Below are 23,043 nucleotides of genomic sequence, written 5' to 3'. Positions count from 1 at the left end.
GTTGCTGCTGCTGAGTTTTGCCATTTTTCTCGAATCCTTTTATTGTCTCCTTTTTTGTCGTTCTACCGTCTTAAGATTGTGATCAAAATTTTGTGTCATCAGCAGAGGTACAAGGAGCCGTGTGTGCATGGTACTCATTTTGCATGTAACCACGTTTTGTCATTTGCTTGTTCTTTTTTTTAACACTTGATATATCTCTTTCACGAGCCTTGTATCTATCTCCAAAAAAAAAAAGAAAAAGAAACCTTCACACTGATGTCATTGTCACTGGTGGTATCAGCTACAGTTGTCACACAGGCGAGCTCGCGATGCAGGGCCGGCTGTCTGCACACGGCGCAGCAAATAGAACCCCTGCCTCGACCCGTGCTGCACTGCTGTATCTGCAGTGCCATGCATGCCCCGCAGAAACAGTGCCCACAGGGTAGCACTGACCACTAAAGGTGGATGGGGTACGTGTGGGAAAACGTGAACAAACCAGTCAATAACATCCCACAAGTCCCCTTGATGACCCATTTCTTGAAAGTAAATGAGATGGTGGTGGACATGGAAGGGGGTTGTGATAAAAGGTGACAGAATAGCATAAAACACATTTCCCAGCAAAGGCAAGAATAAAGAATGAAAAGAGGAGAAATTCAAAGCCTGATTTTTTTTTTCTTAACAGGAGTGAAGCTCATGGAAGACCAAGGTATAACTGACAGTGGGACAACCATGATGGGAATGAACAAACAGTAAAGAAATGGGGGGAAGGGAGGAAACACTGAAACTACAACGTGAATTGTTGGGTTAGGAAAGGTTTATGGGGGTCATAAAGATCATGGGTAAAAAGAGAATACCCAAGATGAAAGAAACCTGAAGAGGAATATGTCAGGGACGCACAGTTCCTAAATGAGGCCCAGGCCATTAAGCCAGACACAAAATCGGATTCGACAATACACACCAAAAAGGTATGACTAATACATGAGAATGGGTTCAAAACACAATTAACAATGCTGATGTGAAATGACAACAGAAAATTAGACTGTTGCAGTGTGGAATTCTTTGCTTTGAAGAACTTCAATGAAGGAGGTAAAACCCATAGTCTGGGAGCCAACTGCCATTTTTTCCCTTAACCTTGCATTGTTGTATTAAGTTTTTTTTACTGTTGATTTTGGTAGCCAAGGGTCTCTATTTTCAGAAACTGCTTGATGACATGGTGTCACCCTTGAGAAATTCAAGATGGCCACCATTACCTATAAATGACCATAACTCCCTCACTATTCACCCAAGGAAGGTGATTTTTGTCTCTATACCTCGGTTTTAGGAGTCAAGCTATCCATTAGAACTAAGTATTATGTTACTATCATATTGTAATAGACGGGCACTAATACTTCACTATTGTCTTTTCAGGTGCTACCCGTATGACGAGTAAAAAATGAATGAAGAACAGTTCTTTTTCGTGTCCAAATTTGGATGTGAGAATAAGACCGAACCGTTGAAAGACACTGGCCCTGTCAGAATTCAAAACTTTATCAAGCATAGCAAAATCTATGGGGACAGGTATCATGAACTTCTTGAAGAAAAAGTTAGTGAAAATCCTGAATGAACAGTTAAATGTCACAGAAACTGTGCTTCAATAAACACTTCAAGCATCCAGGTTGAAAGGCACAAAAGGAAGAATCCAGAAAGTGCTTCGTCTTACATTCCACCAAAGACCAGGAGACGTTCATCACGACCAGGATTTATCTTCAAAGAACATTGTTTGTTTTGTGGTGAAACTTGTGTTTGAAAAAGATCCGAAAAACCCAAAACGTTGGCGACCAGCATATTCATGTCGGGAAATATGCGGCGCAGGTGGTAATAAGTCACTCAAGCAAACTATTCTTGAAGCCTGCAAACGGCGTCAAGATGAGTTATCAGACGTTGTGCGGCAAAGGGTAGATAGCGCTTTAAGTGACCTTCACGCAGCTGATGCAAGGTATCATGTGGATTGCCGAAATAGCTTCTTGTCAGAAAAAAAAAATGTGGCTTCAGCTGCAACCAAGTCTGATAGCCAAGTTAACATTGATCGTGCCTTTGAATCACTTGTTGTAATGATCAATGACTCGTCCGGCTTCCCAAATTCAGTTGAGTTGCATGAAGCATACAAAGAATTCGGGGGTGATAGGCTGACAAGTCATTTAATTGTCCCAAACCTATGCGAACGCTTCGGAGATGAATTGGTGGTTTTAAAGTCTCCAGGGTTAGCAGACATTGTTAGCTTGCGATCTATAGCTGCAAAATGTATGCGATTGGTTCAAGACGAGGACGATGACGATGACATTGATGTCACAATCAACAAACTGTGCAAAGTCATCAGGCATGAGGTCAAACTAATAACATGAGATAAAGATTGTTATGATACTCGGGTTAACCGACAGGAATGTAGAGAGACTGTGAGTGACACTTCGATGAAACTTTTAGGGAAGCTGTCTCCTAACCGAGATAGGGCACTACCTGCATTTCTCATTGGTTCAATGGTAACTGGGGTGATGAAAAACCAGCCCACTAGTTTGCAAATTACTCTTGGCATCAAGATGAGGAGATCAAAAAACCTTATCAACACGTTACAAGAGTATGGTGTTCCATGTACCTACGATGAAGTACGGCGTTTTAAACATTCAGCTGCCAAAGCCACAACCATGGAACCTTCACTACCAGGCCTAACAACTTCAAGTTCAAGCTTGGTTCAGGTTATTGTAGATAATTTTGATACTGACATATCGTCTCCAAATGGAAAGTCATCCACCCATTCCCTTGCCATGCTGCTCACACAACCAGATAGTAACAGTAGTGAAACAGTCCAAGAAGACACCATTAGGCATGTGAAAAAGGAAGACATGGTTGAGCCACTCGAGTATGACGTCGAGATAGAGATATAATGGTCCCAAGAAGCCTCAGCCTCCGATGCCACAGAACACCCCCAAACGATCAGTTCAGTCCCTGTGTATGCTGGCACAACTAGTAATTTCAAAGGGAAGAGCCAGTGAGATGGACTTCGCGTTCCTTCAAGACATGAACAACACACTAGATTGTCCTGAGTACAATGGGTACAACACTGGGGCTGCACGTCGACAGGGTCATTCAGCACAACCAAAGACGAAGGCTGTTTACCTTCCGTTAATAGACATGATCCCGTCACACCCAGATACCATGATGACATCAATGGCAGTTGCACAGGTCAACACACGCAATATCGGGCAACAGTTCGTAGTTTTTACTTGTGATCTGCAGCTGTACAGGGTCGCTCTAGAAGTTCAGGTTATCTTATCCAGAAAGGTTCTCAAATGTTATTCTACGGTTGGGAGGGATGCACTCTCTAATGAGCTTCATTGGATCTATCGGAATACTGATGGCTGATACCGGTCTGTCAGATATAATGTCCTCTGTGTTTGGCGGTGTGTCGAAAATGCTCACTGGAAAAAAAAGTTTACCCAGAACGTCAGAGCATTACGAATGGTAGCTGAAGAGGAACTTCGCGGAATCATTCAGGATAAACCACTACATTGCAGTGGTGACCTCATGCAAATTCTCGAAACCAAAGCCAGCAAGAGTCAAACGACCAAACTTTGGGTCGATGTCTTGATAAAACCTGTCCTGCTCACCATGATGTTCGTACGGGCTGAGCGCAAAGGTGACTGGCCACTTCATCTGGCAACCTACAAGCAAATGCTACCATACTTCTTTGCTGTGGGGCATGTGAACTATGCGAGATATGGGTTGTGCTACCTTCGTGAGATGGAACGGCTACCACAAGAGGTGTTGTCACACTTCATGAAGGGTGAGCATGTCATGCACCATTCTGCTGGCTTATGGAATGGCATCTGGAGCGATATGATGATTGAGACGACCTTCATGCGGTATGGGCATGCTCCTGGGGGGATAGTTGGCTTCACGCTTAAGCCAGAAACGCTGAAGGTATGGGCCCTTAGTCTGCATGCATGCAGCAGGTTGGAATCTGATCTGGACGACATGATGTATGAGGACACTCAAAGCAAGGTGGTGACAACACACAAAGAAGAGGCAAAAGCCAGGATCGCTGAAGACAAGAGAGACCGAGATGGAATCAGACAAAAACTCGACACTTGCATTAATCCTTTAGATTCTGCGGCACACCCCAGTGGTATAATCAATGTAGTTAGCGGCCAGATTGGTTCAACTGAAGTCAATGTCCACAATGCTGTCACAATCAGGACTGAACAAATGAAAGTTTTCGAAAGTCGGTTACCGCAGGGATTTTATGAAACAATCACGAAGAAGGTTGTTACTATGGATCATGTAAGGAAGCATGTGAAGGTCGGAGCTGCGAAAGTATTTGATACCAATTTGATTTACTCAAGGGTGATTGGCCTACAGGCTAGTGGGTGGGACATTGACATTAAGGATGTGCTTGGTCATGAACTTGTGCCAGTTCCAACGTCCATGTTTGATGATACTGGAGATGTGAGGATTGCGAAATCGAAATCCACCTTGAAGAAAATTCTCCAAGTTGAGGTGTCTGATCGAGTTGCTGGTGGTGCAAATGTTAGTGTGCTCGATGGCTCAGCAATACTCTGGGTAGTTCCTTGGCCTGCTGATGGGTCTGCCACGGACTATATAGCGAACTTCAAATATGCCATAGGAAAAAGGTTACGGATCGAGGACGTACATCTGATATTTGACAGATACTATGATTACAGCACAAAGAGTGTTACCAGAGGATCTAGGGCAACTGGTGACAGTAGGGTTCATCATTTGCAAGTCAACAGTAAACTTCCAGCACAGAATATTCTACGAGCCTCTTCCAAAAACAAGAAGCAACTGATGCAACTGATAGTTGATGATCTAGTCCAGGATAAGAAGTTTCACGAGGACAACACACGACATCACAAGTTAGTGGTAACAGGAGCAGATCCGGTGCCAATCAAAATCAGTGAAGGTGGAGTCGTCATCTCACGGGCAGATCTGGCAACTTCACACGAGGAAGCAGATAACGTCATTGTCCAACAGGTCTTGAGTTGTGCCATGGAAAATGCAGAAAGCAAAATCACTGTTGTTGCTGATGACACTGACGTCTTTGTCCTGTTGCTGCATTATCATCACATGGCAAATCTCAAGAATGTTGTATTGATGGAGTCCCCCATCAAAGGAAGGACGGTGGTTGATAGAGGCAAAACTGTGCAGAAGCATTCTGAGATAGTCGAAGGAATACTCCCGTCACATGCACTTTCTGGCTGTGACACCGTTGCCTCCTATTTTGGAATTGGAAAGGCCACTGTACTCAAAAAACTTCGATCGGGGCACTCACTTAACTTGTTGGGTGCACCAGGGCATTCTATGGAATCTGTTATTCAACAGGCTACCTCCTTCATTTCCACGTGCTATGGACAAACAAACTGTAGTACAATGTCAGAGACAAGGTTAAAGGTATGGCTGTCAAAAACAGGCAAAGGGTCATCAACACCGAAGTTGTGTACCTTGCCACCAACAACTGAGGCATTCAAGGAAAATGTTAAAAGAGCTCGCCATCAGGCTTTGTTATGGCAGTCACTGGAAGCGCAGAATCCACCCGAGTTAGACTCAACGGAATATGGTTGGGTAAAGGATGACCAATACAAGTCCCTTCAACCAGTCACCCTCCCTGATGAAGTCGAACTAGCCCCAGAGATGGTACTACGTCTAATAAAATGTGGATGCTACAGTACTACTCCATGCAGTTCACGTGCTTGTAGTTGCAACTCTGCAAACATGAAATGCACAATATTTTGCGCCTGCTATAATCAGGGTTGCTGTTACCCGACATCATAGTTGATTGCATGTTTTTGCGATGCACATGGGCAACACAATGTACAACAGTGTAAATTATTTGGTGAAGTGGTAGCCATCCTTAAATATGAATTGTATAATATGCTTTTGGTAGTCTGTGTGAGAATTCAGATTTAAAATTAAAGAACATTTGTTATAATATAACACCTGTGGTCATTTACCTTTTCATATTTTCCCCAAGATTGAATAGTATAGAAGATATACCAGTGCTTGTAAACTGGCAGCCATCTTGGATTTCTACATGACATCATCAGTATATGAACTTTGATCTGATACAGATAGATGTGTCTCCAAAATACCCAGTGATAGACACCTTCACGACTAATTTGGAGTAAATAGTTAAGGAGATATGCCAGTTTTAGTGTTACGGCGGCCATCTTGGCAGCCATCTTGGAAATTATCATTTTGTAATATGATATAAACATAATACTTAGTTCTAATGGATAGCTTGACCCCTAAAACCTAGGTATAGAGACAAAAATCACCTTCCTAGGGTGAATAGTTAGGGGGTTATGGTCATTTTTGGTAATGGCAGCCATCTTGGATGCCATCTTGAATTTCTCAAATTGCTCAAGGGTGACACCATGTCATCAAGCAGTTTCTGAAAATAGAGACCCTTGGCTACCAAAATCAACAGTAAAAAAAAACTTTAGACAACAATGCAGGGTTAACCCTCTCTGCTCCCAGACTACCAATGTTTCAGCAAGCTCAGACCCAGAACCAGAAGAGGTTTCCATCCCTCACCTCCTGGCCCAATGGCCTGGTACAGATTGGACAAGGATCAACGTTCTCCCCTCCGGAACATGCTTGTGACTGAAACAACAAGTATTGCAATTATCAGAGACAGACAAAATTGCTTTTCTCATGAAATAAAAGTTACTGCAGTTGATTAATAACAATGATAATAACAATAATAATAATAATAATAATAATAATAATAACAACCATTCCTTTCATGCCATGAGTTGCACAGGGCTGCCGAGGCAGTTTCATTTGGTTAAGGAGCACAGTCCTGGATGGGTCACCACTCTGACGCAGGATACTCGAATGACTTATTACCCCAGTAAGATGGTACTCATTTTGCTGCACTCAGAAGGATGACAGGTTGAGTCAACCCCCTGGAATTATTTCAACGGCGTGACAGGGGCTCACTCACGACCCTAAGATCTCTGTTGCTGGTTACAAGAACTAAAAGCAGTCGATTGCTCACAGCACCAAAATGATTCAAAGCATTTCTCACCCTTTTCACCAACAGGGGGCACAAGAGCACAAAAGCTGCAGAAAAGTCAAATAATGCCGTTTCACAAACTACATCCAACAAAAATATCGTTGGTTAAACAATGTTCAGAATAGGAGAGAACATGATGAGTGAACCAAAGAGGAAACAAAATTTCCTCACGACTGTCAACTCTCAGAACTAAAAAAGATATTCAGATTTTTCCACATGTACCATCCTGGTATTTGAAACTCAACACCATGTCCTCATCAGCAGGTGCAGCTCAACAGACTAGACGAACATTTTTTACATTCCAGCAAGCTACCTTCATGAAAGTTCATGACAAAAGGGAAAGTTGATGAGCTTGACAGCAAAAGTGAGTATGAGCATAGCGACAACGTGGCACCTTCTCAAGGTTTTCAAGGTACAGCAGCTGTCCAAGCTTCCTGCGCAGCTGGGATGTGGCAAGTGCTTTGTCATTCAATAGTTTGCTTTGTTGTTGTTCTACCTGCGCTCAACCCAACAAAAAGAAACAGGGAAACAAATATGGGATTATAGCATTCTCGTCATTCCTACTCTCAGGGATTATTTTTGGTTCCTCACTGCAGACACCATCTGAACGGAATTGCAGAAACTTTGATTAGTGAAAGTAATAAATACAAAGTAAAAAGGATACATGTCCCCTGTCTTTAACAGCCCCCTACACACCACCCCCCCTCCACTCGTTTGTTCCTTTTCTGTTTCATCCCCACTATCCTCTTCCTCCTCTTACTGTGTTTTCAGTTCATGTGCAGCTTGTTCACCACAATGTGGCCTTCTCCCCCCTTTCCTTGAGCTCATTCTCATCTTTATTCTGCTGTTTGCGTTTCCACCCTTCCCATTTTGTTCCACTACATTCTGATCTAGTTCTTCCACGAGCCTCAACTATGTATACAAAATAATCAGCCAGTGGAAACCAGCTAACCATCGATTAAAAGAAAACTCATTGAAATTCCTTTGTGCCTTTCATAAAAATAAAAGGAATGAAAATAGATAGCTACAATAAGAAGCTGAAAGCTTTCAGTTTTGAAAGACAAGATTACCTCGCAATGTTCAATGATATTGGGAACGGGAGGGTTAGGCTTTTCCTCATGTGGCAAACGCAGGCGGAACCTCTGAGTTGCCATTGAGAGCTCATCCATTGCTGAGATGCGATTCCTCAGCATCATCCAGTAGGCATGCAACACCTTGGAAAGAAAACGACAATTCGGTGGCAGCTTACAATCAACCACAATTACTGAGCTACGAATCTTATAACTTGCAATATCCCAAATTTCAACATATTTTGTTGTCACTTCCTGACGAACCATCTTTCATCTATTTAAACGATTTTGTCTATTTCTTCTTTTTTAGATGTGTGTGTGTGTGTGTGTGTGTGTGTGTGTGTGTGTGTGTGTGTGTGTGTGTGTGTGTGTGTGTGTGTGTGTGTGTGTGTGTGTGTGTGTGTGTGTAATACATCAAATTTTACCTACATGCAGAGAGACACACACACATAGGCATGGTTCCGCATGGGTATACAGGATACCCACAAAGTCTGTTCCAGTTTTTAATTTTTATTACAACGAAACCCAACATAATTTTTTTTATGTCTAATTTAATCACAAGTTTATTTTGTATATTAAATGTGGATGATGTCCACGTTATCTGAACCCATTCTTGAGTGTGTTTGCCCACACCACCCGTGGTTTGAGGTGTGCTGCACGCAAGGCCTATGGGCTCAACTCACACATCCACAATTCTACAAAGTTGTTTAATTTAAAAATAACATTTTAAAGTCAAACTTAACCACAGGTTGATTTGACATTATGAATGTGAATTATGTCCAAGTTATCAATGCCTAATTCTGAGGGTGTGTGTTTCGCCACACCGAGATCTGCTGTAATTTACATCGTTTATTACAAGGCAATTATAAAATTACATCTCACATATACACAGATTTGAATAGAAATGAATCAGTTATAAATTTTGAATTAAAAAAACAAAAAACAAACTTGAAACAGTTGCTCCCTGCCAAAGCGCTATATGGTGTGACTATTGCTCCAGCAATGGTCAGAGGTTAAATCACTTGCACTATTCCATGTGAAGAGGTGAAAATCACAAGTAATCACACCCACCCTCTTGGAGGAAGGGTTGGAGTTATTTTGAGCCCATGACTTGACCTTGGGTACCCAAATTTGGTGGAGATTGACCAAGCCGTTTTCGATCCTTTCAGATTTAGAATTGCCAAATTTTGAGGATGATATAAATTTAATCTATAAGGTATTCATACTTAGAGGCTTGTTGTGTGAAAGGTGTTGCTGAGACAATACCCCGGCGACACTCTGCATTGTTAAATGATTAAAACCTCCATCTCGTCTTACCTTGTATTCCTTTTTCCAGAGTTCAAACAGCTCCAGACACAGGCACCCGCTATCCACAATGTTTTTAGCAAACCGCGCTGTCCTCGAAAAGGTGAGGATGCCTTTAAGAGCACGCTCGAGCTCGCATCGTTGCCAAAGGCCACGACTGGTGGCAGGACGTGGTACCGAAGTACCCTCACCCTCATCTTCACTTTCATCTGAACCTCCAGCATTCTCATCACACAACCCTGTTTGTCCACACTCGCTGGAAATACAAAAACTTCCTCATAAATGATAGTGCAATGGAGAAATTCTTGAAATCATACGATTTTGTTTAATGATTCGCACAAAACCAACATGGGACGTCCAGTTCCAGCAGAATGACGCTCTCACCTCGTCAAGAACAATTTCGATTCATATTCTGTGAACAATTCATCAGCCTTGCAGAAAGCACATCTGCAGGAATCAAGCACACAAGATGGTTAATGGTGGCACATGTCATGATGAATTGCACAAAAGAACAGCACAACACAATTAAGGTTGGATGAGGGAAAAATCTGCAGGAGCTTAAGGTGGTGCCTGCAAGATAAGGGTGAGACAAATGGCCAGGATATTGTGAATCCAAAAATGATACAAGCAGAAAACTTCAGGTGTCAAACGGCCAAGAATATTCACACAACTCACTTGTTCCGGGAAAATAATCCAGGTTGCAGATGGCACAGCGATGCAGCCTGGATCATCTGGTGCGTTGGCCTTTCCAATGTTTGGATAGAGTCACGAACAAGGCTGAGAGACTTCTTAAGGTCAGCGATTTGTGTGGACAACAGAAACTGCAAACCCCGCAGATCTCGAAACCTGTAAAGCCCCACAGCGTTACTGATGAACGTCAAAGTGCCCATGTAACTCTCCATTTAAAATAGGAACCAGTCGGTTGTATCTGTAAAAGCAGTGCTCCCATAGGAGGTCTAAAAATGAGCCCCGCTGGACACGCTATGGGCCTTACTTGTCCAACATGGACATCGATGACTTGGAAAGGACTCTGTTTGCCGAGACCTCATTGCGCACCCTACCAAGTAGCTCCTCTGCTTGGCCCTGATGCAAGGCAAGCTCGATCGCGTCCAGCCACCAAGAAGCACCAGAATGATTCTGTGCAAATTAGTATGCATGATAAAGGTGCTCAAATCTGATGTACAACTGTAACTCGAAAAGCAACGATCATTGTTACAGTTGTTCATCTAAACTGGTACACCCATTATATCTCACCTTGTGTTCCAGCTCGAAAACATTTTCTTTAACTGGTCGCCAAGCATTCAGTGCTTCCGAAACCTCATTCTCATGTTTGTTCATGTAGTGCTTCTGCAACTTGTCGGCCTAGGATTGCATGCACATCATGTAGAATGCACAATCACATGTAAGAAGTTGATCGAGAAATACGAGTTTGCAATTCATAGCTCCCCTGCAAGGGTTACAGAATAAATTAATCTTTTAAAATGCAGACATTGAAAAGGCAATTTACAGGAAGCTAAACAATGCAATACACCACTCTATTCCAGGATGCTACAGGTCGAAAGACTCCCTCAACCCACGTTGAGGGGCGTTTGGCACACTTTCCATTCTTTTCCAGTGCAGATTAGCCAGCCGGCGGAGAAAGACACAAATATTGAACCACTCAACCAATAAATGGAATTTCATTCGGCAGAAAATAGTTTTGGCACATCACCCACACAAGTAAGCAGCGTGCAGAAATCCAGCGCCAGTAACAAACATGACTCGTCTTTGATTCGTCATGTTTTCCTTGTGAATGGAAATTCTCAATAACAGGAGTGAAAGTATAGAACACTCTGTACAAGCTGTACCTCTTCCTGTAAGTGGTGATCACGTAGAGTTGGCGCCACACCAGCTGTTTTTTCTCCCAACAACTCCATCAGGTTACGAGTGGCATGTAGCCTCTGATGGCAGGACAAATAACAAGTTATCTATATAATAATACTAGCAGGGTATGCTTACACATTGTAAGCAATAACAAACCGTGCTTCCCCACCATATCAGGTCGCTCACCTGCAGTCATATTTTTTCATTTATTTATTTTCATTCATTTTTTTCCCCATTTATTTATATTTTCATATAAATCCCCTCTTGATCTTGATTGATCTTTATCCCCTCAAACTCCACCACCACCACCCCCCCCCCTCGCCCTGCGCATTCTTAAGTGACAATCAGTTTTTGGCAAGTTCGGAGTGAGTTCAGTGTGCGCAATCTTCAGTTTCATGTTCAAGTGAGTCCTCTGGAGCGAGAACTGTTGGTGGTTGGAATGGAACGGAAGGGAGCGGAGTGCTGACAAAGCGGATCAAGAGCCCAGCAGTACAGGTGCAGTATTGAACAAGAGGCAAAATCAGCAATAACTATAAGGGCACTTGGTAGAGCGCATACCTCCACCACGCAATGCCTGAACCACGAGAACATATCGGGCCCAATGCATTTTTAAAATATCATGCTTTATATCCTTTTTGGCCCTCTCTCTCAATGGTGAAGAATCACTTAAAAAATTATCAGATCTGAACCCAGATTTGGGTCTTCACCAAAATTGAATCAATTCTTCCGAGTCACACATCCAACAAGTCCACCAAGTTTCGGCCAAATCTGTCCACAACTTTTTGAGATATCGTGCTTTATACAGTTTTTGGCACGATCCCTCAATGGTGAAGAATCATTTCAAAAATTCTCGTAGCCAGATCCAGATCCGGATCTTCATCAAAATCTAATCAGCTTGTCCTTGTCACACACCGAGCCTGTCCACCAAATTTCATCCAGATCCGTCCACAACTTTTTGAGATATCCTGTACACAAACAGACAGAAATTGGTGAAAACATAGCCTCCTTCCACCTTCAGTGGCGGAGGTAACAAATGATAGTACTCATGATCACACGTTTTCTCTCTTTTCCGACTCATTCACTGTGGACGCACAACAGTTATCAATGAGGGCGAAACCGAAAGAACCGCCCTTTTAAGAGCGACCAGTTACTCACACAATCTATCTCACTCTATGCACTGGTACAGCATCTCACTCGCACTTCAACACACACTCAGACACCCCCCTTTTTCTTCACGACCCTCCCACCCTTACCTTCCCTGCACTTTGGACAAGCACATGCCCACATGTACGTGCTGGGTAAGCCGGAGGTCGCCAACACCTCAGCTTTTCTCTTATTTTTTCACTTATCGACCCTTCTGCCTGTTAAGTTAATTTAAGTAAGAGTATATAAGCAAGATAGCATTGGGATAATTCTGTTCTTTGTCTCTTTGCTGCATGAATGTGTCACTGTATGTCTTTTGCCAGACCACATGAATACTGTGTGCCCCTGCTATAAGAATACCCTGTGAATAAACCTATTGTCTTCACCGTGCTATATGCTTTTCCTCCTGCTCTTTGTAAATAAACCCAATGTCAATTCAGTTCACCACAGCATCCTTTCCTCCATTGGTCCAACACGGTCTGCAGTATTGCTAGCCTGGGATGGGACATTCTTCCCCACTGATTGGCTGCACGTTAGCTGGTACGTACTTGGCAGCTCCGCTTAGCTGCACCTGATTCAATAAGACAAGACAAGTGTGTATAAAGGGTCTGAGCCCCCCCTTGAAATTGCCAAGCCACCAGAAAGGTAACGCATATTGTAGCGAGAACCCTGCCAGGTTTGGCAGTATCAATCAACAGTCCAAGGTTTACCAGCAACCCATTAGACCTATCCTGCGGCTGTTGGCCTCAGGACTGAGAGTTCGGGAGGAGTACGAGTGCTTCCCCTCGTGGCGAACCTCGAACCTGTAAATGGATTAAATTTAAATTTTTTGCCACTGATTTATACAAAATACCCCATAATGACAAAGTGAAAAAATATCAAATTTAATCCATTATAAATTCAGGCTGTAACACAACAAAATGCGACAAAAGTCAAGGGGTGTGAATACTTTCTGTCGGCACTGTGTGCATCTATATATTTTTACATATATATATATATATATATGTATATATATATATATATATATATATATATATATATATATATATATATATATATATATATATATATATATATATATATATATATATATATATATATATATATATATATATATATATATATATATATATGTATATATATATATATATATATATATATATATATATATATATATATATATACACAGACACACACACAATACTTATGTATTTTTACATATTAATATATACACACACACACAGTATATTTATGTATTTTTACACAGTATATTTATGTATATATACATAGACACACACACAATACTTATGTATTTTTACATATTAATATATACACACACACAGTATATTTATGTATTTTTACATATATATATATATATATATATATATATATATATATATATATATATATATATATATATATATATATATATACATATATATGTCAACGGATTCCATGGTAGATTCTCCAACCTTTAAGTGAACAATCACGTGACACCTATCCTTTCGATATTTGATGATCATTTTAACAATCGCTTTGTGTTTCACACTGAACGGAAAACGCAAATGTAGGGCATGGCAATTGTGAATGACAGGTTTTACAAGGTATTCGGCCAAAATTGCAGGAAAATATAAATGGCGGACGTTTGAGTCAGTCTTCTTAGATTGTAATGACGTCCCAGGCGTAAGTAATGATGTAGTGTGACAGACAGCTCGACAGACAACTGCCACTACTTTAATTATAAAGCATGATAAGCATACATCACGAGTACCACTTTGCCTACAAAGGCATACACATACAGCATAACATATTTCCTGTGACTTGTCACGCGTCTACAAGAGCTTTGCGTGGTTGTTGTTGCTGTTGTTGTTGTGGTTCTTGTTGGGGGTTGACTTTTGAAATGTGCACCCATTGGTCAGACAGCCACCGGACCCCACCCACATTTGTCACTTGACTCCATGCACCATGGCACCCAAACAAAATAATATGGCCACCATCTTGGTTTTCTGGTGGGCCGAAGACATCAGGCCTGTAGGCCTCTGCTGATTATACACTGCCCAGGTTTGTTGTATCAGATTTCCATTGGCTTTGTTTTGGTTGAGTGTTACTCACGATGGGGGATGCCAAAAAATCAAATCATATGTCAAATAAAAATTATTGGTAAGGTTTACTCAAGCCCGTCAGCACGCACGGTACGTGCCTCCCTCAAAAAAATACAGCGCTACATAATTTTGAACGAGTCCATGTTGGGGTTAAACAAACCGTGACTGTGACGAATCAGCTCGCTCTGATATAAACCATGGCGGAGGCTAACATGGATGAGAGGTGTTGAGTTGATCTTTTCAGAGCGCATTAAATTTGTGTTTCCCAATCAGCGCGTTTCCGGATTTTGTCGCAGGTTGTGATCACAGTGCGGTCATTCTTCTTTGAACATGCACTGTATATGCCTTCAAGCTTACCTCAATGCACAATTAGCAGAATCTCTGTGGCACTATGTAAGACTAATTGGATTCTTCAACTGTTAATTTGTTATATACTCGTATAATCATGCCAAACGAGCCGAAACCCCGTCACAGACGGATTCCATTCATTCAACCACCCTCACCAGCTCACCCACACTCGAGGGACACGGACTGGACAGGGCGTGCTTGCCCCCCACCTACTCATCCCCGCCCCTGCCCCATTCCCCCCCGCCTCCCACCCCCCGCCTTCAATTTGCTTACCCCCGCCCAAAAATTTAATTACCCCGGCCCCGCCCCTCCTCTTCACTCCTCGCCCCTGTGTATTGATTCCCCGCTCCACTTGCCCCCACCCCCTGTCCACCCCCTCACACTCAACCCCACCTAATTCACCCCAGCCCCCGCCCACTCATCCCCCACCCCGTTCCCCCCCGTCTCCCGCTTTCAATTTGCTTACCCCCGCCAAAAAATTTGCTTACCTTGCCCCGTCTCTTCACTCCCTGCCCCCGTCTCTTCACTCCTCGCCCCCGTCTCAATGAAAAGTGTTTATTCTGCTTCAGAGTTGAAGGTTGACGATTGCCACTATGTGCGATGCACTCTTACAGGTACGAAGTTTCTTTCAGTCCAGGTCACAGTACCGAGAAAAACGTGACGCGACCGCGAGGAGGAGCACAAAATTGGTCCTTCAGTATTAATATGTAGAAGATACAATGTTTCTTGTCATATTTTTTGTGTCAAATTCACATTCTGAGGTAGTCCGCGTGTGCAGAAGAGGGTTTTACATTGCAGACGCTATTTTCGAGGAGTGGAATTACACCTCTCGGCAGTAACGGTCTGTCGACGACAGATGTAATGTCGTCGGCGAATGACTGATGATGTCATGACATCTCTCAGCGGTGACGTCACACATCGCCATGTAAACGAATGTAAAACGGAAAGTGTTTATTCTGCTTCAGAGTTGAAAGTTGACTATTGCCACAATGACATGTGCGATGCACTCTTACAGGTACGAAGTTTCTTTCAGTCCAGGTCACAGTACCGAGAAAAACGTGACGCAACTGCTCGGAGGAGCACAAAATTGGTCCTTCAGTATTAATATATCGATGTGCCGAAGCTGCTAAATGATCACTTTGATAGAGAGACATGATTTTCATACCCTTAAGGCCCGGTCACACCTTGACGTTTTAGCCAGCGATGGCAACGTATTAAAATGTATGTAAAACGCTGGCTTACGTTGAACTTTTGATGTTTTTTTTTAAAGATTCGGACGTATTCATAGCGACTTGGTCTTATGTATAACGCATTGATAAAGGACACAGAACGTTTCGTTGTGTTATCGAAAACTTATACCAACGAATGCTGAACCTGTTGTCGGCCTACACAACCGATGCCCAACGATAGTCTAACTTCGGCATAGCGCGTTGCACGCATCGCCGACGATGTCATGACGTAGCCTATTAAAAGGCTGGAGCACAACGATTCGAATCATAACTGCAGTAGAAATGGAAGTGTCAACATCGCGGTCACACCTTGGCGATCTTGCCAGCGTATGCCGACCTAAGAAAAATGTGTCTAAAACGTCCTGGCCGTGGCCGTGGACGCTGACGCAAGGACGATCCATTATACAGACGTCTTTCAGCCTATGAGTAACTTAAAAGTAACGTCTGTCGACGTGTGGCAACGATCGCGTAACGTGCCAACAACACGTTAATCATAGGTTAGAAATAAGTTTCGGGTACGCTAAACATTACCTCGGCGTGTCTCAACTTATGATTAACTTAGAAGTAGCATGTGTTGACGTCTGTCAACGATCGCAGACCGTGCATACAACTTGTGGCCAGCGTAGCGGAACGTGTGAGTCATACGCCGGCATACGTCGTGAAATTTCAAGCATGCAAAAATTTGAGGACAACCGAAAAGTACAACGTTTAAAGCCAACGTACAATGACGTACGGCAGTGTTTTTCAGCGTGCTCTCAATGTTATCAAAACTTACCCATAACGTATTCAACGTGTGCCAGCGTTTTAGAAAAAAAAAAAATTCAAAAATCGGCTAAAACGTCAAGGTGTGACCAGGCCTTTAGTTCAGCTGTGTTTATTAATAACATATTTTAATGAACTGCCCTTTTGTACTAAATGCCCACATATACTCAAATGTGCAAACACAAGCATATTCAAATCAGAATGTTCAAACTGTCATAATAACCTGCTGTTCGCCTGAGTTGACTGAGCATACGCCTTTTAGAAATTCAAGCTCGAGGAAAGAGCAGGAAAATTCCTTTCCAGTCATTTGGCAATCTGCATCCTCCGGACCTGGTATGTACACAAAGTACCCTCTCACCTGTAAAGAATCGGTGTTTAATTTTTCTTTGTGTTCTTCCGAAGATCGCAAGACTTCACGGTACTTTTCCACGGCTTCCACTTTCTCTCCTGCAATCAAAAAGCTATGGTCATTCTCGTAACTTGGACTGATGTATATATTTAACATTTTTGAATTTACAATGTCCAGACAACACAGTTACACTGGGCTTTAAAGAGGAACCCAAACAATATTTTTCTCTGAAACAGATTGAAAAATCACGAATCACGGTCGAATTTGAAGGGAAAAAAATATCGAATTTTTTTTGCCAATCACAAAGTGCCAAAAAAAGCCATAAAGTGGAAATTTTCGATTTTCACCAGTAACATCACACCTTGAACCCACATTGATCCAAATGGCAACTTGCATAGAGAAACAGTGTATTTCGAGCTTTGTTTTCCAATCCTGATTCAACCGTCATTTGCAACTCTGAAGGTTCGCAGTATGTTGAAACTGATCAGTGAGATTTTGAAGAAACTATTGGAGACAAAATTATTGATGGAAAAGCTTTCAGGGGTATTATGGGGCCATATCGTTTCGAGCCTTATGCGAGTGATTCAGATGAAGATGGTGACAATGGAGGTGTTGGTGAAGATGAAAACGCTGGTCGCATGTTCATCAAAAACTGGTAGGTTTTGTTTTTCCATTCAATTGATGGTTTTGATAAATCGGTTATATTACTCCAGCAGAAACACTGCACGGTACGACACACCACGGTATGACACACGGCACGAGACAGCACAGCACCCAGACACACTCAGACATTGCCAACAAAATTGGCAATGAATGCTTTGTCCCACTGTCACAAGCTGACCAGTTGTCTGGGATGTTACGGGATCATCCCATGAAATACCTTCCTGGGACACCATTTGTGTCTGTGGTCATGCCGTGTCGTGTTGTGTCATGTCCCACCATCGTGTCCGTGTCATGTCGATGTCCCGCCCCAGTGGAGGGGGGAGTGGTGCTATTGGGGATGTGGGGAGTGGGGTGGTGGTGGGTATTGTTAGGGTGATGGTTGATGGGAGATTGTGGGGGGGGGGGATGGTGGAGGGGGAAGAGGTCGTCTGTGTACATGTGTTGGTAAGAGATGGTCTTGCAGTTTCAAGTGACAGCTGTTTCTTCTGCTTAATCGTGGGATGGCATCCCCTCTCAAATGTGGTGGATAACCACAAGATCCACCTATCTCTGTTGTTTCATCAGTGCGAAGCCTGGTGTTGGCTTAACGGTAAAGATGGCTGGCTTGGGATCTTAGGGTCCTGAGTTTGAGCCTCTTTTCACCATTGAATTAACAACAGGTGGGGTTGACTCAGCCTGTCATCCTTCCGAGGTCAGCAAAATGAGTACCAATGTACTGGTAATAGAAGGTACTGCATCAGTGGCACAGCCACGCCCCCAGAAAACGATGCAGCGAACAACCACGTGATAGCCACAACAGTGATCTGTAAAATGTTCCAAGCACAAAAGCGAGCATTTTAAAGGCCCGATCCACACTCAGGTATTTCGGACAAACCTTGTACAATTTCTGGCAAACATAGGGTCTTTCAGCCATTGGTGTAGCATGAAACGATCTCGGTTTGTATTACTGAAACCACCAAGGATGCATTGACTCGGCACATTTGTGGAAAATCGAAAATTATTCGCCAATTGAGTTAACTTGTACCGCGATGTAACCTGAAAACAGTACTAATATGATGGTCTACTTTCAGGTGTGATGTCAAGGCTAATTGTGAGGAAGAAGACGATTTCGACTTTCAATCGCAAAATTACTTTATAAATCGCAAATCGGAAAAAGATACATATCAATTTTGTGGGGTATCGAGGGATAGATTAGCATCGAGGTGGTCTGAGCATTTGGGTTCCCCTTTTAAGTGTTGGTCGTGAGTAAAGCAACGAACCCCTGATGTACCCAGCAAAACCCTTTATTGCTGAACAATTTGAATTGTTATTAACAATGTGTTTAATAAGACTATTCTGGCGTATCGCCCTTGCACTCACCCTTGATGAAATGTATGCCAGCAAGACCATTAAGAGCACATACAAGGAGCCGGTGGGCCTCCTCACACTCTGTCTTGCACTTCTTCTGCAGCACTTTCAGCAGCTCTTCCATCGTCATGGTACTGAGGACAAAGGTCAGGAGCAATTTATTTGAACTGGAAGCCTACAAATCAGTGCTGCAGTTACGAAAAACAATCCAAATGTAGTTAAATGGCTTAATCACCTTTTCTGCAGAGGTAAGAACTCCCCACGTACAGCCTGAGGATGGCAACATGCCTGTCGCAACCTTAGCAAGGGGGCAAGTATGACCCCCAAGGTGTTCCGATCCAGCTCACTGAGTCTGCGCCCCCAATCTGGTAACTTCTTCAGGTTGTGCAAGGAGTCCTGCAGTCAAGGCAAGCACTGTATTACAACGAGTCTTCAAAGCACGAATAGTACAGCTTGCTAAGAATAACATCTTAATATACAAGCAAACAAGGCCCATGTTAATTGGGTAATATACGAACCATCGTGGTTATTGTGATTCAAGTACAGCACACTGTTTAAATTTTTAAACATCCAGAATATTAGACTCTCATCGGGTCTTTGGTCAACCAATGTCCAAACTTTTGGGTAAGTTGTATTGGAAAAACTCGAGATAAACCAGACTTGTTGGTGTAATGCTGAGCGTCTGCTCTGTGTCTGGGAGGTTGGTGGTTCAAACCCCGGCTGAGTCACAGCAAAGACTTTTAAAATAGTACGTGCTGCTTCCAAGCTTGACATAAAGCATTTTAAAAGGAGAGAGCACGGCCAAACGACCATAGGCTTGCCACCATTGTGCAGGCTTTGATGGGCCGAATGGCCTTATGCATCAAATTCCTTGTGAGGGAACTCATTATTATTACCAGCAAATACAACATGTCGCTTTGCTGATGGAGATGCTGTAGTAAGGGGGAGAATAAAGGGGGAGGGTGAGAGAAGAGGGAGGGGAGGGCGAGAGAAGAGGGAGGGGAGGGCAAGAGAAGAGAGAGGGAGGGCAAGAGAAGAGGGAGGGGAGGGCAAGAGAAGAGGGAGGGAGGGAGATGGGTGGGAGAGAGAGAGAGAGGGAGGGAGGCAGACGGGTGGGAGAGAGAGAGAGAGGGAGGGAGGCAGACGGGTGGGAGAGAGAGAGAGAGAGAGAGAGAGAGAGAGAAAGGGAGGCAGACGGGTGGGAGAGAGAGAGAGGGAGGGAGATGGGTAGGAGAGAGAGAGGGAGGGAGACGGGTGGGAGAGAGAGAGAGGGAGGGAGACGGGTGGGAGAGAGAGAGAGGGAGGAAGACGGGTGGGAGAGAGAGAGGGAGGGAGATGGGTAGGAGAGAGAGAGGGAGGGAGACGGGTGGGAGAGAGAGAGAGGGAGGGAGACGGGTGGGAGAGAGAGAGGGAGGGAGACGGGTGGGAGCTTCTTCACTCTCTGCAGATCTGGATAAAATCACAAAGTGGTCCAACACGTGGAACATGTCTTTCAATCCGGACAAATCTCACACTCTCACTATGTCGTTCCGAAAGAACCGTTTGGAACCCACCCCCCCCCCCATCTACTTTCTCAACAATCCTCTGGAAGAAGTCCTTTCATTCAATCTTCTGGGTCTCACTATCTGTCATGATCTTTCCTGGGAAAGCCACATTTCCAACCTGGCCCCCAAAACCAGTCGCCGACTGGGAATCCTCCATCGTGCAAAGTCCTTCCTTGGCCCACCTGAGCTCCTGGCCACATAGAAAACTTTTGTCCACAGCCTGATGCAGTACTGCTCTCCCCTCTGGGCTGGTGCCCCTGCCTCTCACCTTTCTCGGCTTGACGTGGTGGAAACCAAGGCATTTGGGATCATTGGTATCACCCGCGGTGAGGCTGAGTATTTGGGCCTTTCACTCTCTCACTGCAGGCAGCTCGGTGGTTTTTCGTCTTCCACCGTCTCCTCTCCGGTCTCGCCCCCTTTGCTCTGTCTTCAATATGCCCCCACCATTCCCCCCCCCCCTTTCCAGAGGGCGCTCAAAGTCCGCCAGCAACCCGCTTCTGGTGAAACTGCCAAAATCATAAATCATTGTTCACCTTCACTCTCATTCCTCTTTTTCCCCACCTTTGGAATAAACTCCCACACTCTCTTCAATCCCACTCTTCACTGCAGGTCTTCAAAACAGCTGTTCATCAGGACCTCTTATCTTCCCACATCCAAAACCACAATCATTTTTACCCCCCGTGAATCCACCCCAAACCCACCTCCTTCAAATTCCCTGCATTCCTTCCTGAAAGTCCCTGTAATGTCCATCTTGTATACCCTGTGTTCCTGGCCCCATCCCTCTCCCTTCCACAGATCTCCTTATGTCTCTGTTCCCCAGTGTTTTCTCCTTCCCTCTCCCACCCCTCTTATCTCCTGCCCCCCTTGTTGTGCGTTGTGTGTTAGCTAGCTCTCTTACGAGTCTCGACAATGTCTCCATAAAAATTGAAAAAAATAAAAAAAAACATCAAATATGCAGATCGTCTTCAAATTTCAAGTCAATCGGATGTAAATTGATAATTTTCGAAATTTGGCCAATGCTGACCACAAAAATAATTGGTGCTTGAATTCAGTGACCTGATATGCAAAGCCTGTTCAAATTTGTCATCAATCAGATGAAAATTGAGGATTTTAGAAATTTGACAAAGTTGTTGCCCTTAGGCCTATGTTGACTTTCTGTCCTTTTGACCTCAAAAACAACGGGCTTTTTGATTATGACTAACTCCACCACATGGTGAAGTTTTGTGAAGATCGGTTTTAAATTGTGACCCGTAGGTGATTGACATACAAAGAAAGACAGACAGGCAGGAGAGAAGAGGAGATTGGGACCATACTCTGTGCAGAGCGTTGGTGCTGCTTAAGCAGTCTCCTTGGCAATTCGGCACAATCCTGGACAGGTCACCACTCCGACACAGTACACCAGCAAGCTGGCACTCATTTTGCCGACCTCGGAAGGATGACAGGCCGAGTTAACTCCATTTAGTATTAATTCAACAGCTGAGCGGGATTCGAACTCAGGATCCTGGAATGCAAAACTCACCAACCTAACCATAAAGCGAACACCAGGTAGAGACAGACAGAGACAGACAGAATAACGCACAAGACCAACAATATACTTGAAAAATCTTCAATTTTCGCAAGTAATAAGGCTGTTAATTATCTTCAAAAGGGGTGCTTAAATGAAACCAAACAACCCATTTTCATTCATGCACTCCCTTGGAGTTCTCTTCATATGCATGCAAAGTTTCAGGCTGCTAGGTTTCATGATTTTGGAGGAATGGAGGAGAGACACACCATTGACCAGAGTTGCAGGGCCAGGCTTAATGGCAGAGCTGAGCTGTTCAGGGAGTTGAGGCATAAAACTGTACGTGCGCAGAGGGTGGACAAGGAGGCCGATGTGTGAGGAATCTGTGAGGAGGTAGTGCATCACCTGTGGTCAAGTGATTCTCGTCCGACTTACAGGGGAATTCACGCATTGCATTACTCCAAGTCCATCACTCAGTGCACTGCAGTTAGAGCGAAGGGTGGTGGGCTCTTCACAGAGAAGTCCAAAGTGAAGGTCCGCTGAGCCAGTTACTTTGTGCAGCTGTACCAGGCTGATCCACCAGGTGTGGACTTGGATATCAGGGGTGTTACTAATCCTATTGCTGACCCTCCAATCTACTGTGGTCCATCTTCGCTTGTGGAAACACGGGCTGCGGTGAACCCGTTGAAACGGGGTAAAGCTCCAGGGATCTGTGGCATCCATGCTGAACTTCTCAAGGCTGGTGGAAATGCTGTACTCGTGTCGT

The 23,043-nt window shown here is 43.7% G+C and overlaps 1 protein-coding gene across 8 annotated transcripts in view; it reads right to left on the bottom strand.

Annotated features, from left to right (window-relative positions):
* Positions 1-23,043, bottom strand: part of SHPRH (SNF2 histone linker PHD RING helicase) — a 140,956-nt gene that overhangs the window by 35,149 nt on the left and 82,764 nt on the right. For all 8 annotated transcript variants that reach the window (XM_085880770.1, XM_085880757.1, XM_085880737.1 and 5 more), the window contains 13 exons: positions 19,465-19,625; positions 19,242-19,363; positions 17,229-17,317; positions 11,271-11,363; positions 10,678-10,785; positions 10,418-10,560; positions 10,099-10,269; positions 9,808-9,870; positions 9,436-9,679; positions 8,119-8,262; positions 7,443-7,544; positions 6,565-6,633; positions 246-434 (listed from right to left, as the gene is read on the bottom strand). In XM_085880770.1, the coding sequence (XP_085736896.1) occupies positions 246-434; positions 6,565-6,633; positions 7,443-7,544; positions 8,119-8,262; positions 9,436-9,679; positions 9,808-9,870; positions 10,099-10,269; positions 10,418-10,560; positions 10,678-10,785; positions 11,271-11,363; positions 17,229-17,317; positions 19,242-19,363; positions 19,465-19,625 (1,698 nt within the window). The remainder of the gene's footprint in view (positions 1-245; positions 435-6,564; positions 6,634-7,442; positions 7,545-8,118; positions 8,263-9,435; positions 9,680-9,807; positions 9,871-10,098; positions 10,270-10,417; positions 10,561-10,677; positions 10,786-11,270; positions 11,364-17,228; positions 17,318-19,241; positions 19,364-19,464; positions 19,626-23,043) is intronic.

This window comes from Eptatretus burgeri, chromosome 1 (assembly GCF_056783735.1).
Source record: "Eptatretus burgeri isolate ZD-2024b chromosome 1, Ebu_testis_v1, whole genome shotgun sequence".
Lineage (NCBI taxonomy): Eukaryota > Metazoa > Chordata > Myxini > Myxiniformes > Myxinidae > Eptatretus > Eptatretus burgeri.
Note: the sequence above shows the minus strand (reverse complement) of the source record. Positions and strands in the feature narration are given on the sequence as shown.